We start from the raw sequence: 21240 nt of genomic DNA on the forward strand, positions 1-21240 counted from the left end.
ATACAAAAAGAGTTGTTCCACTTCAAGAAAGAAACATCCTGATTAAACTCACTAGAGTTTGAGGAGAGATTCACAGTTTTTCAGTACTGGAAATGTAGAAAATTAAAAAAAAAAAATAGGTGGACTAAATATTGACTTAAACGCATTTCCTGAAAAACAAACCAACCCCAAACCTCTCTCTGGTTAATGCTTTTCCAAATTGTTTGCTTTGGGTGATGGAAGTATTTCCCGAGATCAATGAAGGGTTGAAAGCAGATTTGTTTAAACTATTTGTTTATCCTTCAATAGGAAGAGTGCTTTAGAGTCTTTTAAGTTCAAAAGGGATTGTAAAAGCTTCCCCAAGGCTGCACATTGTGACTTTCAGCTAGTGGGGGGTGCGTATTGTGGCAGCTGCTAGTTGAGGTCTCCTTTCCTCCTCCTCTTCTGGAACATTAGTGCTTCTAGAGAAGAAAGGGGTTGGCACTGGGGTCACAGAGCCTGGTCCTTCGTAAGCATCCAGGATAATGGGAGGGTAGCGGGTATTCCTGATCCCCAGGGGAACCGCCACCACTCACCCCATCTGAGAACCACAGGAAAGAAACTCCAGACAGAGGACTTCAATATGGTGGCAGAAAAGAGAAGCCTGTTCTCTGGGGCTGGGTTTCCTTATGAATTCCTCAGATTTGTCTGAATTACATACAACTTTTCTTGAATTTATAAGTGAAAACCCTTCACCTGAGGGTCCCAAAGGACTTTGAGTCTTCTTTCTCCCACTGAGGGGAACATGGGAGTGGAGGCCTGTGATCACCTTGGTGCTCCACCGAGCAGCCCTGACCCACTGACAGCAAGAGGCCCAGGAGGCGCACATGCCACCACCTGTGTGCGCGTGCCACCACCTGTGAATAAAGCCGTCACCTCAGGAGACGATGAAGAAAAAGCATTTTATTTCTTTACAAAGTTATAGCCAAGACAATAAATCACTCCATAGAAAAAGTTAAAACAAGATACATTGTTGTGACCTTCGAAACAGATGGACTCGTTGGTACAGTAGTGGAAACGGCCTGCTGGGGTGTGGGTTGCAGCATTTTCTCAGGCTCCATGAATGAGACAAAGTCCAAGGGTAGCGATGGGGTGGGGCATTGAATGAGGCGCCTTGCCCTTGACTCAGGTTGTTTTTATAAATAACCAAGAGAGATGAGCTTAGTGTCCAGATCTCCCCTAAATTTAGCTACCTTTACAGAATACAGGATATAATTCATGTTTTTTTGGTTTTGGGGGGATTTATTTATTTGAATCCAAATGACACAATAGCATTTTTATCTTGGTAACCTCAACCTCCATCCAGGCAATCACCTTGATGTTCTTACGGACAGATGCTGTTGTGTGGCAATGGCTGTAAACACTTGTCTTTAAATGACCCCTTTAACCCTCCCACTGACAACCTCTTGGGCCCCACATTATCCAGGAAGTCCAGAGTACACCCCAACCACTTATTTCTCAGCCAAGTAGCCCCTGGCCCACATCCCTGGAAAAGAGATGTTATAGTTTCCATCTTCTAATTGCCCCCCACAATATGGCGCATCACATCTGTAGGAACAAGCATCTCTTTTTTGAAACTCTATGAAAGGTTTTGTGGTGAGAGGCATCACAGGTGGAGAGCACACAAAAGGGCAGATGGAATCAGATTAAAATCTCAACTGTTGTTTATTGCCTGAGTGGTCCTAGGCAATTCCCTTATCCTCTCCGTTCTTCCATTCTCATGGAAATAAAGTACATTTATTTTTCTTTCTTAAATCCTAAGGATGCTCAGAAGACACATGAGAAAATGTGGCTGATTTCCCATGAATGATAGCCAGCAAAAAGCACAGAGGGGGATAGCAATATCCTTAAGGATCCTTATGTTGAGAAAGAAAGCAGATGGATTAGTGGTGTTTTGGTCATGAACTTACCACCCTAGAGCTCCTGCCAGGATGGGCCAGCTGCTTGTTCCCTACGGCTCGCTCGGCTGGCCTGGGCCTCTGGTGTAAGCAGGTCCAGCCAGCTGAGTTGAGCACTTAATTGCTCACCTTGGAGTAGTCCTGCAGCCTGTGTCTGTCAGAATCTTCTCCCTTAATTTTTCTCTTTGCAGAGAGGGACAGTTGACTCCCCATTATTGATTATTGATGATAACAGCCAGAGCACTTTACAAGAAAGGTGCTGTAATAAGTCCTAAGTATAAGTCACACTATGTATTAGTACATGCTGTGCTATTCCTAGTTACACAAGCAATAGCAGGATTTCCTACCTCTGAGATGCACTGAGTATTAACAAACAGGAGAGAATGGCACAGCCAGGAAAATGCTGACCAAGGGAAGCTACTGTTTCATGGCACATACAAAATCATTCCTCGGTTTTTATCCTAAGTATCTGATGACTAGAAGATTCTGGAACGGGAATTTACTCATCAAATGCTCTACCAATGTATACCATATCAAGTTGAGCTGAGCTTCCCAGTTTTAGGGGAGTACTTTGCTAAGGCCTAGAGCTGAGCATTCCAGAAGCAAGAGTAGCGCTTAGAATAAATTCAGGGTTGGGATAAGTAAAGATAAAATGTAAGATCTTTTCATGAATTGTGACCCATTAAAAAAAGGTAGCATCGATGTAATACACGATTTTCATGGACATGAAATCATTTGCTTCTATTGTCGAAATAGTATTATTTTCTATAATATTTTAGAAAAAATTAAAGTCAGATTCTTCAAATAATTAATCTTCCTCCACTTGTGGAACCTAAAATACTAAATTTTGTGTCTTTTGAAAAAATTTCTCTGATAGTCAATGAAGGGCTGATATATCAAATGGTTAATTTCTTAAGCAAGCAGTTGAATGTTGAACATTCCCATGCCTGGAAATTTGAAAGTTAGTCTTTAAAACTGGGATAAATAAATTTCTAAAATTTGGAAACACTGTATCTGGATGAGACCCAGAAGGGGACACCATTCTTTGCAGACCAACCTGGGGGGCCCAGCTCTCTGGGTTCTGAGCAACTGCCAGAATGACTCCCAGTCATTCCTAAGAACAAAGCGATGTCTGTATTTTGCTCAAGAGTCTGAAAGTCAACCTAGACCCTTCAGGAAAACAAGCCAATATTGAGCATTTCCTTAATGGCTTTCATCACCTAAGTGGTTAGTCATTTTTAATTACTATGTTTAATTATTCCTGCCCATTTCCCAAAATGTTTTGACCTCACTAAGTTTGGAATTTTGTTAACCATGTGAAAATACTTTCACTATTTCACATTCTGTCCAGGTGATTTTCATTTTAAAAAAATTTAGCAATAATCATTTCTTAAAAGGGAAGGAGCCACCACCACCAAGGAAAGGGACGTAGTTCTTTTCAATTTTAAAGTCATCTTTCTTGCTGTGGTGGAATGTGGTGCCCTGGGTGGGTGTTTTCAACCCATCATGAAAGATGGTTAAACTGAGAACACTCTTCTCTTTGGAATATCATGGAACTCAAAGGTTTTCCTTGATTTTAAATATTCCATTAATTAAATTATTTCTCAGTAGCATAAAATGTTTTAATAAGCATGCAGTAAATTGTTAAAGTTAGACAGGAGGCAAAAAGAGGAGAAATGGGTGAAATAGCGGGAAAATGTATAGAACCTAGAGCCCCATAGTCTCATGATTTTGAAGGTTTATAGCTAGTCTATATTCTAGCAGGAAATCCTGAGGGTGACATCTGATAAATAGAGCATACACATGCCTGTGTGTGCATGTTGGCACTGTAACGGGCCACCGCACATGCAGGTGTTCACCATTACTATGCTGAGAATCTCATGGAAACAAAAATCCAAAATTATTAGCCAAGTATCTAAGTGGTTATTTTAATCATAAGACAAATCCTCATTTAATAGAATTTACTACTAGATTCCATTAAAGAATGGGCACTTTAAAAACATGATTCAATTCAGGAGAAAAAAAAAAACTATTTTTGAACACCTTTATGGGAGACCATCTATAAGAAGCAGCCAGTTAGGTTCTCATTGACATTTCAACCAGACTGGGCCTCGGGACATTTGTTCAAGGCTAATTGCAACTGTCTAGATCCATAATGAAGGCTTTCTGGGATGACCTTTATGAATTACAGTAAGCAAGCTCCCCTCCGAGAAGCCAGCTATTCAATAAACTTTTACCTTTGGAAGATAGGTTATTAGAAGCCTATTGTCAGTGTGTCAACGATATTCTATTCTAGATGGAAACCCCCGGTTATTTGGTGACAGTGAGTAATGCCCTTTGTGGTTTCAGGTTCTTGCCATTGTGGAAAGTGCATCTGTTCTGCTGAAGAATGGTATGTTTCAGGGGAATTTTGCGACTGTGATGACAGAGACTGCGACAAACATGACGGTCTCATTTGTACAGGTGCAGTATTGAGCTCTTCTAATTGTTCTATGCCACAGTCTGCAATAGAGCCGGGGGACACCTGCCAACAATGCTTTAGGTGACCAGACAGGACAGCTTCCATATAATTAAGGGACAACTGTTAATATGAAATGACTGAAAGAGGAAGTGGGCATTTTTAATGAGCATTGGCATTATTCCCAGGCCTAGAAGAATACAAAAGAATGAAACCAGATCATATGAAATTCCCACAAGGTAACCCACCCTACAAACTCATACATATGCAGTTATATATTGAAAAGAGAAAAGAAACCACTTGATGGCAATTTTATTTTGAGCATCGTGTAGGAAATGGTGCGTTATTTTACACAGGACCCAGGTGCCCCTCCTTGGTGTGCTGGGTTCTTTCCAGGGGACTGGATGTATGTGTCTGTGTGAATGGGGAGGAGAGGCAGGGCCAAGGTGTAAGAAAAGCTTGCTGTGGACTAGCCATTGGGGCCCTAATTGAGTCCTAACAATTTGTTATAAGATACACTTAGTTGAGCAAGTTACAGGGGAAATGAGGACATGTTGATCTGCCGTCCTCACTTCTAGCTGAAGGCAGAGAGGGATGTTTGTGTATGTCACTAAAGCAGACATCATTTTTGACCCTTCCTGCTACATAAGAGTCCTGGGATACTTGACCCCTTGGCCTGTCAAGGAGTTTGATGTTTTAGGTCAGACATAACTGGATAACACAGTTGTAACATGGTAGCCCAGTTGGAGTGACTCAGGATGGTTGCCATTTGATTCATAGATCAAGGCAACAAATAGATGGCCTGAATTCTTGAAAGATCAGATTTCTTTTTTGTTGCTTAATAAGATGTAGTAGTAAGATCATTTCTACTACTATCCTCTCTGCATTGTATCTAGAGAGAATAAGTAAAACAGTTTTCTAATGGGCTTTCTGGTTTATAATAGTGTGTTTTGGTGCATTTTGATCATGCTGCCTATGTGTGTTTTATTGCAGGGAATGGAATATGTAGCTGTGGAAACTGTGAATGCTGGGACGGATGGAATGGGAATGCGTGTGAAATCTGGCTTGGCACAGAATATCCTTGACAACTCCATAAGCAAAGACTGGATTCTTATTTTTTCTAGGCAATTAGAATGCATAATGCAAAGGAAGTCATGTATAATCGCCACTAGGACAGGTTAAACACACTATTGTATGTTTTTCTATTTCTGACCGCCTGAATGAAATCTGGGTACCCATTAAAAATGCGTTAAACCAACTCTGATATAAAAAACACTGAAAGAATTTTTCTTTCACCAGTGGTTCTCAGCATGGGAACATTTGCCATCCAGAAGGCATTATGATGAGAATTATGATGGTCAATTTGGGGCGAGGGGTAGAAAGTGTGCTATGGGAATCTAACGGGCAGAGGCCAGGAATACTGTGCCACCCCTGCAGTACACAGGACCGTCCCCACAGCAAAGAATGTTGTGACTCCAAATGCCACGTGTGCTGGACTTAGGAAGTGCTGATGGTGCTGTTTTTAGAACTCTTTGTCCCTACACAGGAAAGACCTCAATAGAATATAGAGAAAACATATACTCTCATGGAAACCTGATTTTTCTGGGATTCCATGTCACTTTACATTTCTGGGTGGGGACAGTGAAGATGAAGACATTTAAGGTTTATGTTGTTTGGAGGAATCACCAAATCTGGAGTCCTTTGGAAGGGAAAAAGACTGGTCATTTTTAGCCATCAAGTCATTTGTCTACTCTCACTTTAAACTCACAAAAGAAGATTCTCTTAAGATAAAGGAAGAAATTATGAAAAATGTACAATTTTAAAGTTTTAATAAATAATGACATAAGTTGTTTATACTCTGTGTCAGAATATATTTTCCTACTGAAAATTAACCACAAAAAAGTATTATTATTCAGGGATATCCATTTTAGGTTCCTAGAACTAAGAGATCACATTTTAAAACCTAGTCAGGGGTTACAGGTACAAGAAATCAGATTTTTTTTTTAACTATTTAAATTACTCCATGGTAATGTGGCCTTTTGGGGAAAAAAACAAACAATATTTAGTTAGAAGTAGGATAGGCCTGAAATATGCATTCATTTTTCTTGAAAGACTTCTTTCCTAAGGAAGTATACGATTATGTAAAGAACTGGTACTGCAAAGAAAATAAAAATAAAAATAAAAAATAAAAGGCACTTATCTTAAAAGCTCAGTAGAGGATTCCCTCCAAAATCTAGAAGTGGCTTAAATAGAAATTACAAATATTCAGTCAGTGATAGGAACAAAATGTTTATTTTCTTAATGGTGAAACTTTGCTTTGTATGAAATTCACATTGAATTATGAAAATGTACAATAATTGGGGCTTTCCTTACGTATATACAGTTAATTCTACTTACACACATTAGTTTAGGCAATCTTTAATTATTTAGAGCTAAAAAAACACTTTTTTCTTCTAAATGTGAATTATTTTGTAAAATCCTAAAGTGATGTAGCAGAATCATTTATGTATTATTTTCAGATGAAAATTTTTACTTGGAAATTTTATGTTGATGTAAATATTCTAGAATCATGGCTTGGGCTTCATAAGTCAAACCACCAAAAAAATAAGGAAAATATGCATCTGCTTTATTACTTCAAAATTTAATATTGAAAATTATTTTAAGAGAAAATTTAACTGGTGCTAATTTTTTGAGTATTAATAATGCTCTCATTATTTTGTAGACTTATAAAATTGTTATCTCTATCCTGAGATTAAGGAGTTCAGCCATATTAATTGTGTCTCTATTACTGAGCATGTCAGTTCTGTAAGATAAGGGAAATACAAATAATGGAGAAATGATATGATTATATTCTTTCCTCTCCTCTCCATAAATATAGTAAGCCTCAAACAAACCTATCTTAGTTTTTCATCAGGATCTTGATGACTTATTTGATGATGGACAATGGACTTGATTACATTATCTACCCATCTCAGAAGAGATGCCCTTCAAATTCCCATGTTGCAGTGTTCAGCTTTCTATGAAGGACTGGATAACAAATATATTTGACCTTGTGGGCCACATACATCTCTATTGCATGTACTTCTTTGATTGCATTCAATACTTTGAAACCATAAAAAGATGAAAATTCATTCTGAGCTCCAGGGCTCCGGAGCAGACCCACGCTGGACTCTCACAGCTGAGAAGTGGTTTGCCAAACTGTGCGTCTCCAGCTTTACATTTAGATCCCTGTGGCTCATCACATGATCTCAGTTGTTTCTTTTTCTTTTAATTCTCTCTACACTATTATTCCTTTTCATGGACAGCAAGTACAATAAAAATGTTGCCTGTTTCATATTTTCACATAAGAAAAGCATCAAAAATGCTCTTGGCATTTATGTATTCCAAGTAAAAGTTTAGATATTGTGAAATAATTATCTCATAAAGTTGAAAATGATTTATCCTGATTTTTGAATTAATATATATATATATATATATGTTATGGTTTGTCATTTTCTGGAGTCCATTTAGTTACCTATTACAGAACCAAACTGAGTTATAGCATAAATCACCTGGTACCGAAACTCTAATGAATGCTTTCTCTATGAAAAAAGAAATATCATCTTTTAATTTCTTTCTGTCTGCTATTAACATTTCATGTGTGTACAGGTGTTTACATACATGTGTGATTTGGGCTGTAATAGTGCCAACCTCAGTATATCTATAAAGAAGTCACTGAATTTACATATTTTAGATTGGAGGAAAAGTTACATATGAAGATATTACTTCTACCCTTCTTAAGAGTGACCTTATATTTCTTTATACTTTGATTTTTTATTCCATTACTAACTCAGGAATATCCTCCTTAAAAAAGAAAAGGAAGGAAAGACAAGAATAAATTTGTGGTGGGTGGGAAACAGTAAGCAAATCTTATTGGTTTGTTCACGCTTTTGAAAAGTTACAGTGGGATTAACATCAATTGGAGAGGAGGCACCAAGTTCACCAACAGTGCTGGGTTGCAACCCTGCTTTCCATCCCTGAAAAATTTTTCCACAGGGCTTAATAGAAACCAACCAAAGACCTAAAACACTAGGGGAGAATCTCTACACCTGCTTTCTTTCTGGACTCTTTGAGCTCAGTCTAGATTCTAATAGTACATTGGAAGGACTTGACTAACCTACCTCAAGGGCAAACAGTCTTTGCCAAGAGACATTAGAATAAGACTCAGGACAAGCAAATGTTTAGAGTACAAATGTCCAAACTCTCCAGGATGCATCATGAAATGATGATCAGTTCCGTTTTACCTTTATAGTATGGACCGTTTGCCTGTCTTCTATTACTTTTCCAAGTATAGTGGCGCAAATTTTACAAAGTAAACTTATTAGAAAACAGAAATGATGTCACTTGAATATCAAAATGAAATGGGAAACAAACAAAAATAAAACTCAGCCTTGGTTGGAAAATTCACTGTCAAAACTTTGAAACCCTACTTGGCATTAGAGAGTCAACTGACCTTCCATGTCACCTCATAAACTAAGAAACTTAAGCTTTGACTCCAAGGTAATATGATGTACGTTCTAGATTTTAATATGACTGCATCTTGTAATATAAAGAGCACTTAGCTTAAGTGTTTCCCCTGCATGTAGTCTTTTTCTAAAACAAAATTGAAAATAATTTTTTTCTAAACTGAATCTTAGCCATTTTGGTGTCTCTTCTTCTTGAGGGGATATCAAATAGTAATCATCCTTGTTACATTAGGAAGAAAACTTTAAATGAAATAATACGTGTCTAACTTGAACAAGAAAGAAAGCGTTTTTTCTTTTTCTTTTTTTTAATGAAGAACCAAATTTGATATTGATCATCCTAAAAAAAAAAAAAAACAAACAAAAAACTGTTTAGGCAGGTGGCCAGAGTGATAAGGAAACTCTGCTTACTTGTCAACAGCACAATTCGAAGGACTAGAACAGGAGTCCTTATGACCCATCTTGACCTCCTTACACTCCCCACTCCAAAACACTCAGGACAAGTGAATGTTTAGAGTGCAGATGTCCAAATTCTCCAGGATTCATAATAAAATGATGATCAGTTCCATTTTACCTTTATACTGTGGACTATTTGCCTGTCTTCTATGATTTTTCTAAGTAAAGTGGTAGCAAATTTTACAAAGTAAACTTATTAGAAAACAAATAATGTCACTTGAAATAACAAAGCAATGAACATTTCTGAGCATTGTTGAGGGATGGGCAAAGCAATCAGCTACCATAACAAATCAGTAGAAAGAGCCTCCCACGCCAGATATGCATGCAGAAGGAATGGGATTTTATGGGGACTTGAAACAATGGACGTATGTACATGGAGGTACAAAACACACGATCTATTAGTACAAATGAATTCCATCATATTTACTATACAGAACATCAATAGTGACAGATTGTACTTAATAATAGCAAACTTAATTTCTGAGGGAAAAAAAAATGGTGGAGTCTTATCCTGGAAGAATAGCAAGAGAGGTATTATCAAAGAGCTAAAATTTTCTTTGGCATGGTAAAAGGGAGAAATTGTGTTTACCAACTTATTTACATGACATTGCTCTATATTTGTGGGTGACGCGATTCCATTTTGTTACATAAAATTGTTTAATGTTTTTTTTGAATGCCTTCATATAAATATTTTATTCAATATGTTGTATTTGTGAATACAACAGATGATAATAAACACAGAAACTGTACAGTGCAGACAAACTCTGTATGTCAATCGAGTTCTACATACCAACAGTTCTTGGTCACAGGTCCTACTGCATGCAGTTCATCAGTGCTGTCCTCTTCCCATGCAACAGGTGAGCCCAGACACAAAGTAATGATCCAACTAAATTACAAATAGCAAAGACCCTCTGCAATACGTCTAAACACGTGTTAGAAGAAAGTATTTTTGACATCTAGTCATAGCGATAAATGCCCTTATAGACAACCCATAAAAAACAAAACAGAGGTAAGGTACGACGACATTTACATAAATCTTCATCATTTACAAAAATAAATCTTGTCTTCGTTATAACCAGTAAACAGGCTTGTGGGGTCGAAGAAACTAGCAAGTAGGACAGATGGCCAAAAACAAATAGGTGGGGCTGTTTGGGGTGTGTGTGTGTGTGTGTGTGTGTGTGTGTGTGTGTGTGTGTGTGATGGTTTATGCATGTCTATAAGCCTGTCTAATTGGAATTACAAGCTATTCATTGTTTGCCACATATTATGGGATACCTGTCTTCCCTAAATAATTAATTAATGGAATTCGTTTAATACAGTTTAGCACATCTTGTTAAAAACAGTAGGCCTTAAAATGGGGTATACCAAATCAAGAATGGTCAAAGAATCATTTTTTTGTCTTTGTAATTTAGCATTATTGACAATAAATCTACTCAAACAGTATGCTAATTATTTATTAAAGTGGAATCTAACGTGAAAATGAAATAAGCATAAACAGTTAAATTTGTACTGAACCTTTAATCAGCTAAGCAGGCCAAAAAAATTTCAGTGCTGGGTAAGGGCTGTCATGGCGATGTATGAAAGTGGTGACAAGATAATTTCCCAGTCCCCACAGTGCAGCTGGGGTAAGATGGTAACCGGGTCATCCTTCCACATGGAAATTACAGCAAGAGGCTGGTACATTGATTCCCACATACTGTTTTCTATAAATGAGGTTCAATTTGGTCTCAACTCTTCTGAGAAGAAACATTGAATTTTATTAAGTGTACACAGAGTTAACAAATATATTTCCAAACAGTTTAGTATTAAACATTTTAAAGCTCTTTATATCCAATATTGAACATTTTGCATGGAATTTTCAATATATATTCAACGATTCACGGCCTTCTTACCAGTTGTCTTCCCTAAACTCAGAGATTAGTGGTATTCAATCAAAAAAGAAATCAAGAAAGCAAAATTTTTTAAAAAAAGCAAATATATGGAATGGTGTAAAACCTGATGTTGGAGTGTGTTGGTTTGCCTTTATTTGCATCTAGGATAATTCAACAGACGATATTCTGAGATCATGGCAAGGCACCTCTAACCCAGCCTTTGGGCAATGGGTGCCCAGAAGAGCTGAGTTAGAGGTATGTACTGGTGAGGTCCACAGTACTGGACTCAGCATGCTGAGCTAAAAAAAATATTTTTTTTCCTAATATGTCCAGTTTAAAAACTTGTCATTAAACACCAAAAATATTAAAGTCTAATTTATAACTAACGTTTGCACTGCTGCTGCAGAAAGGAACACAACAGCCCAGCGGCCTGGCCCATGCTCGGCTGAGGATGAGTGGCAGCCCCAAACAGGTGGCATTAAATTCGGTTCATTAAAAACAGGAGGGAGGAGATCGGACATGGACTTAGGTAGCGCATTTCATGTAAGTTGTCATGATTGATTTCTCCTTGTTGTTGTTGTTTTGGTTGTTATTATTTTCCTTTTTTTCCCAATAATGAGGATTAATAGATGAAAAATGATCCTTAATCAGGCCTACAAGGCCTACAGAATTCTTTGGACCCACTTTCTCAAAAACCAGTGGGTCTTGCTCGCTGGGCAAGGCAAATGTTACCATTACCAGTAAGCTTGTGATATGTAGAAAACACACACACACACACAGAAACTAGAGGGGTGTCAAACACGTACCTTAGAGACCGTCCCATGGATTGTGTTTGACCTCTTCCCACCCAGGCAATGCCGACCCTGGGAGCACAGTATCTGCTACTGGATAGAGTGTATATGTGTGTTTAATCGGTTATGTGAGCCGGAGACAACGATCTTAATCCTTATAGGTGCAATTTGTAATAATAGGTTTAGAAGGCTTCCTGATTCCCTGATTGCTCTCCCAACTAAGCCAACTACCACACGTAAGATCTCGAGGAACACAACCCCTGCAAAAGGTCACAGACAGTGGAGCGAGCAGCCCTGTAAAAACGGGGAGAAGAGAAATCCATAATAGCACAGGTTTACAGCATCTAACTAGAAATTACTCAATATTATTCGTGTGCTACAAAATCGAACTTAAACACATGGATCTCGCTGGAACAGGACTCAAAAAGGGTTACGGGTAGCTGTCAGCAGGCAAGGTATCGAGTGTACTTGTGAAGTATGTCATTCACATGAAGTGTCACAGTCACAGAAAAGAGATTAAAAAGGCATTCCATATCTGGTAGGGCATTCCATGGTCTGAGTTTGGCTGGTAATCCAGGTGTCTTCCCGTGTGGGGGGCGCCACAGGTTGAGATTTATCCACTTGCAACAGAGAAGTTCCGAGACAGCCAGGGGCAGGCATCTGCTTGCGTCCCGCCGCTCGTGGGCACGGGAGCAGGAGTGTCTGGTGGGGATAAATCGCTCACCTGCGCTCGGGACGGGTAAGTCACAACACCTGAGGGTCTGGCTATGTGGTCTTGCTCTTGTTCACTGGTTTGCCTCCATTCATGATGGCAGACGCGCTTGTGCTTTTACTCGGCGTCACCCCAGCCTTCGGGACCGTTTCGCCCACGTCATGCAAAGATGGTTCTCGGTACATGGCAACTAGTGGCGGGAAGAGAGGAGGAGGGAAAGGAAATGTTGCCTGGTGACGTGCAGGAGAGGCCCACCCTGATGACACGCGGACCCCAGCCAGCGGCCCACCGCTCTTCCCAGAACGCACACAATTCTTCTGGGTTTTAAGGCAGCAATTTCCAATGCACAAACAGGGGGTCTCACCTGCTCCACGCGTTCTGGGTTATATTTGTCAAAGAGAAAAAATTAAGTGGGACCTAATGGCCTTGACGTTAAGGGTGTGTGTGTGTGTGTGTGTGTGTGTGCGCACAAGACTAATCCTGGTAGAGAAGGGAAAACACAGACTTCTGCATTCTACTATCAACACTTGAACTTCTTTCAATTATTTTGTTATTTTGAGGTGAGGCATTCATGCCCTAGATCATTAAATTACTTTCCTCGCAAGTGGTTCAAAAGCAAAATAGTCACTCTTGTGATGACTTCAAAGCTAAACAAAGCAACCACAAAGAACTCCCTTTCCTTAAACCAGGGCCCTTCCAGAGAGCTCTGGTTGTATTTCTGAAGGCAACTGTGTGGCATTTATATTTTTATGCCTCACTTTGATACATTATGAAAATCTCATAATTGATGACATAGGGCAGAGGCATAGAACGGCAAGATAGCAACTGAAGGAACTGTGAAGGGTCTTGCAGCCTGTATTAAGTGACTTGGCCAGGTAGAAAGAGGAACTAATCCACATCCTGGAAGCACATTTCAACCTCTGACTCCCACTAGGAATGGAATGGGGTGGTAGTAGTTTCAAAGCATTGACTTTGATTATCTACAAAGTTCTGTAAGAGAGATGAATGCCCTAGAATATCAGTCATTAACCAAGTACTTAATCTGTCCTAACATTTTCAATTCTATAATTTATAGTCTGTATGGGTTTTGAGAATTTAAAATGAATTTTGCTCTATTAAGGCAGCTGTGAGGACCTCTGTTTTTACAGTGCCCACACCCTTGTTTTGTTGGAGGAATTTGCTCTCCTAATTATTTGAAATCATGCTGAACAGCTCTTCCTTACACATACACTCAACACTCACGTAGCACAGTTCAGACCAAGACTGCCTGCCCACTTGAGGTTATGATGCCATGCCATTACAGCCTCAGATATTTCCTATGGAATATACAAAATCACCACTTTCCAAATTTTACTTTCTGGTTTTCATTACATTTACTCAGTCAAGAAGCAAGGTTTTAGTAATTTAGTCAATTTGATCTATATTCAAAATATAAAATCAGTGAAAAGACAAAGCAAGATGGAAATAAAACTCAGGTCTTTGTGGGGCTACCGTGGACTGTTTTTAAATTGTGTAAATTTCATTTGAATATTGGCTAGTCTGATGGTACCAAAAGTCCCTTGAAATAATAAAACCACATCATGGATATGTGAGTTGGGAAGAACTTTGAAATCTTTAACTTCTTTTTCCTCTAATTTCCTTATAATCTACCATGTAATGAGAATCATTCACTCACATTTTAAGACTTTGGAATAATTTTTCATTTTACAGATTGGACCTGGTAGTTAATTGTTTGGATTCCAAAGAATTGTTCAAGAAGTAAATTAAGAGTGACAGGAAGTCAATATCATTGAAATTATAAAGGTATTATTGCCAAACTAGAGTGGTTGTCTAAATTCAGGAAAAAAAGTTTACTGTCCCCTCATAGATCATGACAAATTGACAGCTCAACATTTCAAATTATCCTTATCATATTCCTCAATAGATAATATGGATTATAAAACTGAAATGTGTTTTTTTCTTGATGACTAAGATTTTCCTGTAGTAATAAAAATAAAATAAAGAAGAAAATCTTGCTTAAGGTATTTGATGCAGTTCCTTAAGATGTGATCTTCTGCAGAAGAGTAAACAAAAGTATTTGAATAGAAAACACTTCTTCTAAAGTAAGGAAAGCAGGTTTTAGTCAGAAATTATTGCACTGGGGGAAAGAGACCTCAGCATAGAATTGGGCTTCATTCTGGAAACCGCATGGCCCAGGAGCAGGGGTGGGGTCAGTGGATGGAAATATTAATAGGAGAGGCATCCAGGATAGGAAGGATTCCGATTAAACAGAACTCACAGGGGTCTAAACACTTTTTAAAAAAATATTTTTTAGTTGTGTTAGAGGTCAGGTGAGGGGGGAAGGTATCAAGAGTGGTCAGATAGTAAGGGTGGGAGATTCTCTCTGATGTAGCAAGAATCTTTATATAACTTGACAATGCAGGCCAGACACAAGGACATCAAGGTCAAGGCTTAGAGGCCAAACAGGAGCCCAACTAAATTTTAGTCAAGGAGAGTCTGTCAATAACCCTGTGAAGCCACTAGAATTGTAGCATCAATTTTAGACCAATCAATTTGAAGAAAAAGGAACAGAATTATTTCAAGTATAGACATTAAGTGCTCTTTAAAAGCCAAACATTATTATGGGCTTTAAAACTAGAAATGAGAATGACACCAAACATCTCATATGATTTTTAAAAAATCAATCATTGTAATATTTAAAAACCCACGGGATTGGAACTTTTCTTTTTTAAAAAAAATGCCAAGGGTCTTGAGAGCAACGTTAGAGATTTGCTGTGGCTTATCCCAGCCAGCAGAGGTCTTGGTCTTGCTGTGACCTTATGAGGGGCCATTGTCTTTCTGTGTGACCCTGGCTGGGCCTGGGGTTCTGGTTCCTTTAGTGCAGGTAGCTGTGTTTAGCAACCTGAGGGACCTTGACCAGAGGGAGTTTTGAGCTCTTTTGTCCTTTTTCATTTATTCCTTTAGAAAATACTTTTGAATAGTCTCAAATCAATATTTTTTGTAGTTCTCAAATAAATTACATAGATAAAAGTATATGACCCTTCTGACATAATCATTCATGAAAAAAGGTACAGATATTAACTAATTAACAAAACTTCATAGCCTCTGCCTTCCATCTGATCAAAGTAAATGAGAAGTGAAGGTTCCGTTGTATGTAGGTGAATGAGGATAAATTATTTTCAGAAAGGAAAAACAATTTAGTAAATGAATAATAATTTATGCAGTTTGGAAGAAGATAATGTAACATCAACAAATTCTATCTTTAAGAGTCAAAATGTTATTACTTTATTTTCTGTAATTATAATAATTCACCAGTAGGTAATTACCTCCACCTGGATAATATCAAAATGGGCAATGCTTTTGATTCCATATGCAAAATTTATTTTTCTAATATACTATCATTATAGAATTGTAATACTATCATTGATTTTTTTTTTCAATTAATTAGTTAAAACTACTCAGAAATTAGAATAATCAGGCAGGGAGGATTTGCAACATGGAAAAATAAATGTCTCACACACACACACACACACACACACACACACACGTGCTCAAAAAAACATAAGCTCTACCAATGAATTGCACACCTCACCTCACAAATCAAAATGAGCAACTTGAGTAGTCATTTGTGTTATCATCATCTAGATCAACAGAAAGAGCATTTTCAACACTCCACGAAGGTTCCTTGCAGCCTGGCTGAGGGCTGACTTTGCAATGTAAGAAGGAAATGGATAGGGAAAATGCATACACAGCACTCACCTTCCAATGGCTTGGGTAGAAAATGAGCTGCTGGTTTGGTTTTCTTTACTCTGTTCCCTTTCATAGCTTGCCCTTCCTTATTTAATCCCAAAAACCAGGCTCTACCAGATTCCTGTTGTCTGTATAGCATGGATGAGTAGATTACATAATAGTTTTCAAAAACAGATTCTTTAAACTTGCATTCAGGTGTAAAAAGTTCCTGTGGAGAGAAAAGGAGAAAGTTAGAGGAAGGAACTAAACTTCACTGTGTTTTCAATTTAATCTCCCCAAACTCATCCAACATGGTAGAAGTGTCTGCCCTATGGCAAGGATTCCTAGATATACCTATTCCTCCCATGAGAATTGTTTGCATGTTGTTTTCAATACAAATGAATTGAAAAGATCTGATACTATTGTGAATACATACAGCATTTACAGGCAAAACTATAGATGTCCTTTATTTAATAATAGAAGATGTGAGCAAATTCAATATTTTCACTAAAGGAGTAGTTCAAAAACAGGGAGATTATAGTAGCATCATATATTCACAATAAAGTGAACAAAAATAAATACATACTTAAGACACTATATAATGATTGACATATTTTCATGGACATGATCATCTGATACTCCTAATTGTGGCCAGTTGTTCCTTGGAGCTCAGTGTTGTAAGGTGGTGTATTTTCCCTACAAAGAAACAAACTGAACCAAAATTTTGACAATCAGTTGGCACACAGGTTGTCATCGGAGCTATTGTTGTGTGACCAGTTGAAGCCAGGAGTCATGTTAGCTGGTCACAGTGACAAGAGCTGAAAATTATTACCTAGTTCCAGGGTTTACAACCCTTGCCTTCCACTCGGTCCTCCACTAAATTCCCTTTGGAACTCTTGAAGGTAAACATCAAAAGCTGCCCTGATTGAAAACCACTTAATATCTTTGAAAAGTATACAGAGTGTTAAATTACATTAGGCTCAATGTCATAATGTACATAGATCGATGCACAGCATAAAGTTTGATAATTTATGATTATCATTAATATCAAAAATATTCACAGATGATTCTATATACTTATAAGCATTTTTATTTTAGAATGAATGGTAATGAATATACTGACATGCATGTTTATAAAATATATAAAGTTGTAAACTCCATGCATTTCTGATAGACCTCTATTAAATATAACCTCAAAATTCAAGCTTCCTAGTTACAGAACATGGAAGACACTTAGCCAGTTTTTGTAGCTATTTTTAAATAGGCTTATCATTGTGCTATTGTATAAATATATAAGCTACGATGCAAACAGAGTTATACTGTCACCGATCTTTTAAAAATTATAATTGAACTTAAGAAATATATATAAGGTTTCATTTCACTTTAATAGATTTTACCATTGCAGAAATAACCTGAGTTTTTCTTCAAAAAATATGTTCTCATAAACATTCTTTAGGAGCTAAAAAAATAGAATCTTTAAGAGTTGAATTTATGCTAACTATTATAAGGGATATCCCATAATTGCATATAGAAATTTTCTTTTTCAGTGTTTCCCCCCAAAGTGTGAATTATCAGATCGTGTCGTTATTAGGATATAATTTATTTGGTGTTCTTCATAACTTTAACCAATTCACTGAGTGTAATAGTTTCCAAGGGAAATAGACTTTGTTAATGACCGATGCTTTTTTAGGACAAAGGTGACAGATACAGTGATCAACTGATGAGATTAAAATAGTTGGAAGACAGGGTTAGCCCCCTCCCACAGGAATTTGCATAAATCTCCATTTCTCATTTCTTCTAGGTGATGTTATCTCAGGTTCAAATAAAATCCCATCCAAACAAATGTCTTGGCCTTGCACTAAATTTTACTTCTCCAAATATCCTTCTGTTGGTTCTCTCACTGATCAGTGAGAATCTTCCTGAGTCAGTATTTAAGCTCTCCCTCAGAGGAAAATTGAAAAAATAGTGCATGTTCACACATGAGTGGTGAGGAAAATAAAATAAAAATGAAATGCAATAAATCTAACCTGTCCTAAGAGACTAACAAACACACCATGTTGGTGGAAACTAAGCCTTGGACAGATAAGTTAGACTTTGACATGCCACTTGTTTTTTTTTTTTTTTTTTTAAATAAAGACATGGCAAGGCATCTAAGCTTAGGATCTACTAGTTAAAATCTGTTTCAAAACCAGCTATGAGTGGGTTGGTAAAGGCTGACCTGGTGGTCACTCAGTGGAGGCCAGGGGAGCTGGCATTTACTTTCTGGTACATGAAGTTCCTGGCCAGGGACTGACTTCAGTGAGGGATCACTGATTCCTATCCTTCACAGATACTAGGGTGTCTAGCTTTGAAAATGTAGACCCACAGGGGAGTCTAGCTCTCATTCTTATCTAATCACACCTAGAGTAATGTGCAAAACATGGTGAGTACTGCTTGCACCCTCAGCAAATTAGGCAGGCACTGTCTCTACACTGAACTGACCAAATTCAAGGTAAACATCAATGAAGACTCTTCATGGGGAGGAAGTAGTTTATTCCCAGTAGAAACCTTAAGGTCTTCTGATACTACATCTTTTCAAATGTACACCTGTGTGTTAGGACTCTGAGAAAGTGGATTCCACAACATGGTTTTGTGAGCTGCGCCTGTGATCTCACAGCTAAGAATTCTCTTATCTTCAAAGGAGAAGTACTGCTTCCATAATGATGGTGGAGACTGGTTGACACATTTTCAGCCATCTCTATATCCCTGAATAAATCATTACAACACACACACACACACATACACACTCAGCATTCAAAGATATTTTTGTCTAATACGTTTTCTCAAGACTTTTCCAGAACGTAATTTGTTCCTAAAACATTCTCAGAGAACTGATATAATTAATGAAAGTTGAGGTCATTTATTTTTTGGTGTTGTATGTCACACACACACACACACACACACACACACACACACACACACACACACACCCTTTCAGTATGTAAATGGAATCTTCAAGTTCAACCCTGATCCAACTCCTTATTGATCGCATGTCCTTGGGGGAAATTGCTTAATCTCTTTGGGCTTCAGTTTCCTTATCCCTAAAATGAGGACAAAAAGCACAGACTAATAAGGAAATTGGAAGGACTGAGTAAATTAATACACATTAGAAGAGCACTCAGCATATGGTAAGCATTTGATAATTATTCTGAAATAAATTCTCTATTACTTATGGTTAAGAAAAATATACTCCATACCAGTTATTTCAATTCTATTAAGATTTCAGGGGCTGGGGATGTGGCTCAAGCGGCAACACGCTCGCCTGACATGCGTGGGGCACTGGGTTCGATCCTCAACACCACATAAAATAAAGATGTTTTATCCACCGAAAAACTGAAAAGTAAATATTAAACAAATTCTCTCTCTCTCTCTCTCTCTCTCTCTCTCTCTCTCTCTCTCTCTTAAAAAAAAAAGATTTCAGCAAATCAAAATTAATCTAAATCATTAGTCATAACCACAGTGTTTATATCAAGTGTTGGGCTCAACACCAGATAAACTAAAATGAATAAGGTTAATCAATCATCTCAGCCAGGCATGTTGGCACATGCCTATAATCCCAGCAACACCGAGGCTGAGGCAGGAGGATTGCAAGTTTAAGGCCTACCTCAGCAACTTAGTGAAACCCTGCCTCAAAAAAAAAAAAAAAAAATTAAAAAGGCTGGGGATGTAACTCAGTGAACTCAGTGGTAATGTGTCCTGGGTTTAATTCCAGTAACAACAACAACAACAACAATTCAGACCAAAACCCAATAACAAACACACAAAAAAGAAGTAAAAGAAAAAAAATGATAGTACAATGCAATCTTTGTTATGGTAGACTTGTGTTTAAAATACTACAGTGACTATAGGTGGAGTAAATGGTCTCGTGAAAGATAACTGGTAGTGAATGCTGAGCTGCTGTTTGGCAGCTGGTCAGCCATGTATTGGGTGAGCAGGAAAGGACAAGGAAGAATGACTAAAGACCACAGTGAGCCTTATCTGACAAGCCAGCCCCTGGAAGATGGGGGCCTGGCAAGTCAGAGCATGCCCAAGCCACAATCACTCCCATCCCCCTTAAGGAAAACTACTGTTTGGAGATCTTGCTGCACCCTACCAGGTAACAGGGACCCTTCCTTACCACGGAAACGATGTCACAATCTCCAATCACTCTGGCAACCAAAACATCAAGACCTTCACAAAGAAATCTTGATGAGAGCTATTCAAAGGGTGACAAAGTGATTGAGGGGCTGAGGTCAAAACTGGGGGACTTGATTTTCTTAAAATTTCTGACTCCATAAGCATAGCTATCAAAGCCTCCGTGCAGTTCCTAGGCTGTAGGTTACCTTGTTTCTCTCTCCCAGGAACTTTCTTTTTAAAAGCAATTGACCTCCAGCCCTGCCTGTCTTAAGTCAACAGGATATGTTACATTTCTGAGCAAACAACCTGTTACTTGTAGGAGAAATGCAGATCCCAAAAAAGCTGAAAAGGACACAATCTACCCCCAAAGGGGGAACTTTTATGACCCTTACACAGACCAGATGGTAGAACTCAGAGAGATAAAGATGACTTCCCCCTAACCATAAAATCTGCAAGAACAGATTCCACTGAGAACTCATCAACATGGCCAAAGTGATCTAGCTCATTCACAGTGGGGACATGAAAGTCTGATGTCATCCTGCTGTCAAAAATCAAGAGGTGAATTTGGGAAGGACTCTGGAAATTTCCCTGGGGCCCCCAGTAAAACTGGTGGGCAGAAGGGGTGTGCTGTCCTCCTCCTCTCTGCGAAG

General features: G+C 38.2%; 2 protein-coding genes across 8 annotated transcripts in view; one reads left to right on the plus strand and one right to left on the minus strand.

Annotated features, from left to right (window-relative positions):
* Window positions 1–5632, plus strand: part of Itgbl1 (integrin subunit beta like 1) — a 218586-nt gene extending 212954 nt beyond the window's left edge. For all 3 annotated transcript variants that reach the window (XM_078016303.1, XM_005317010.5, XM_078016304.1), the window contains 2 exons: window positions 4266–4379; window positions 5368–5632. In XM_078016303.1, the coding sequence (XP_077872429.1) occupies window positions 4266–4379; window positions 5368–5459 (206 nt within the window). In that variant the 3' untranslated portion in view covers window positions 5460–5632. The remainder of the gene's footprint in view (window positions 1–4265; window positions 4380–5367) is intronic.
* Fgf14 (fibroblast growth factor 14) overlaps window positions 902–21240 on the minus strand; it is a 635314-nt gene continuing 614975 nt past the window's right edge. For all 5 annotated transcript variants that reach the window (XM_005317008.4, XM_078016307.1, XM_078016306.1 and 2 more), the window contains exons 4-5: window positions 16466–16664; window positions 902–12896 (exon numbers count right to left, since the gene is read on the minus strand). In XM_005317008.4, coding sequence (XP_005317065.1) covers window positions 12760–12896; window positions 16466–16664 — 336 coding nt within the window. In that variant the 3' untranslated portion in view covers window positions 902–12759. The remainder of the gene's footprint in view (window positions 12897–16465; window positions 16665–21240) is intronic.

This window comes from Ictidomys tridecemlineatus, chromosome 6 (assembly GCF_052094955.1).
Source record: "Ictidomys tridecemlineatus isolate mIctTri1 chromosome 6, mIctTri1.hap1, whole genome shotgun sequence".
In the NCBI taxonomy this organism is placed as follows: Eukaryota; Metazoa; Chordata; class Mammalia; order Rodentia; family Sciuridae; genus Ictidomys; species Ictidomys tridecemlineatus.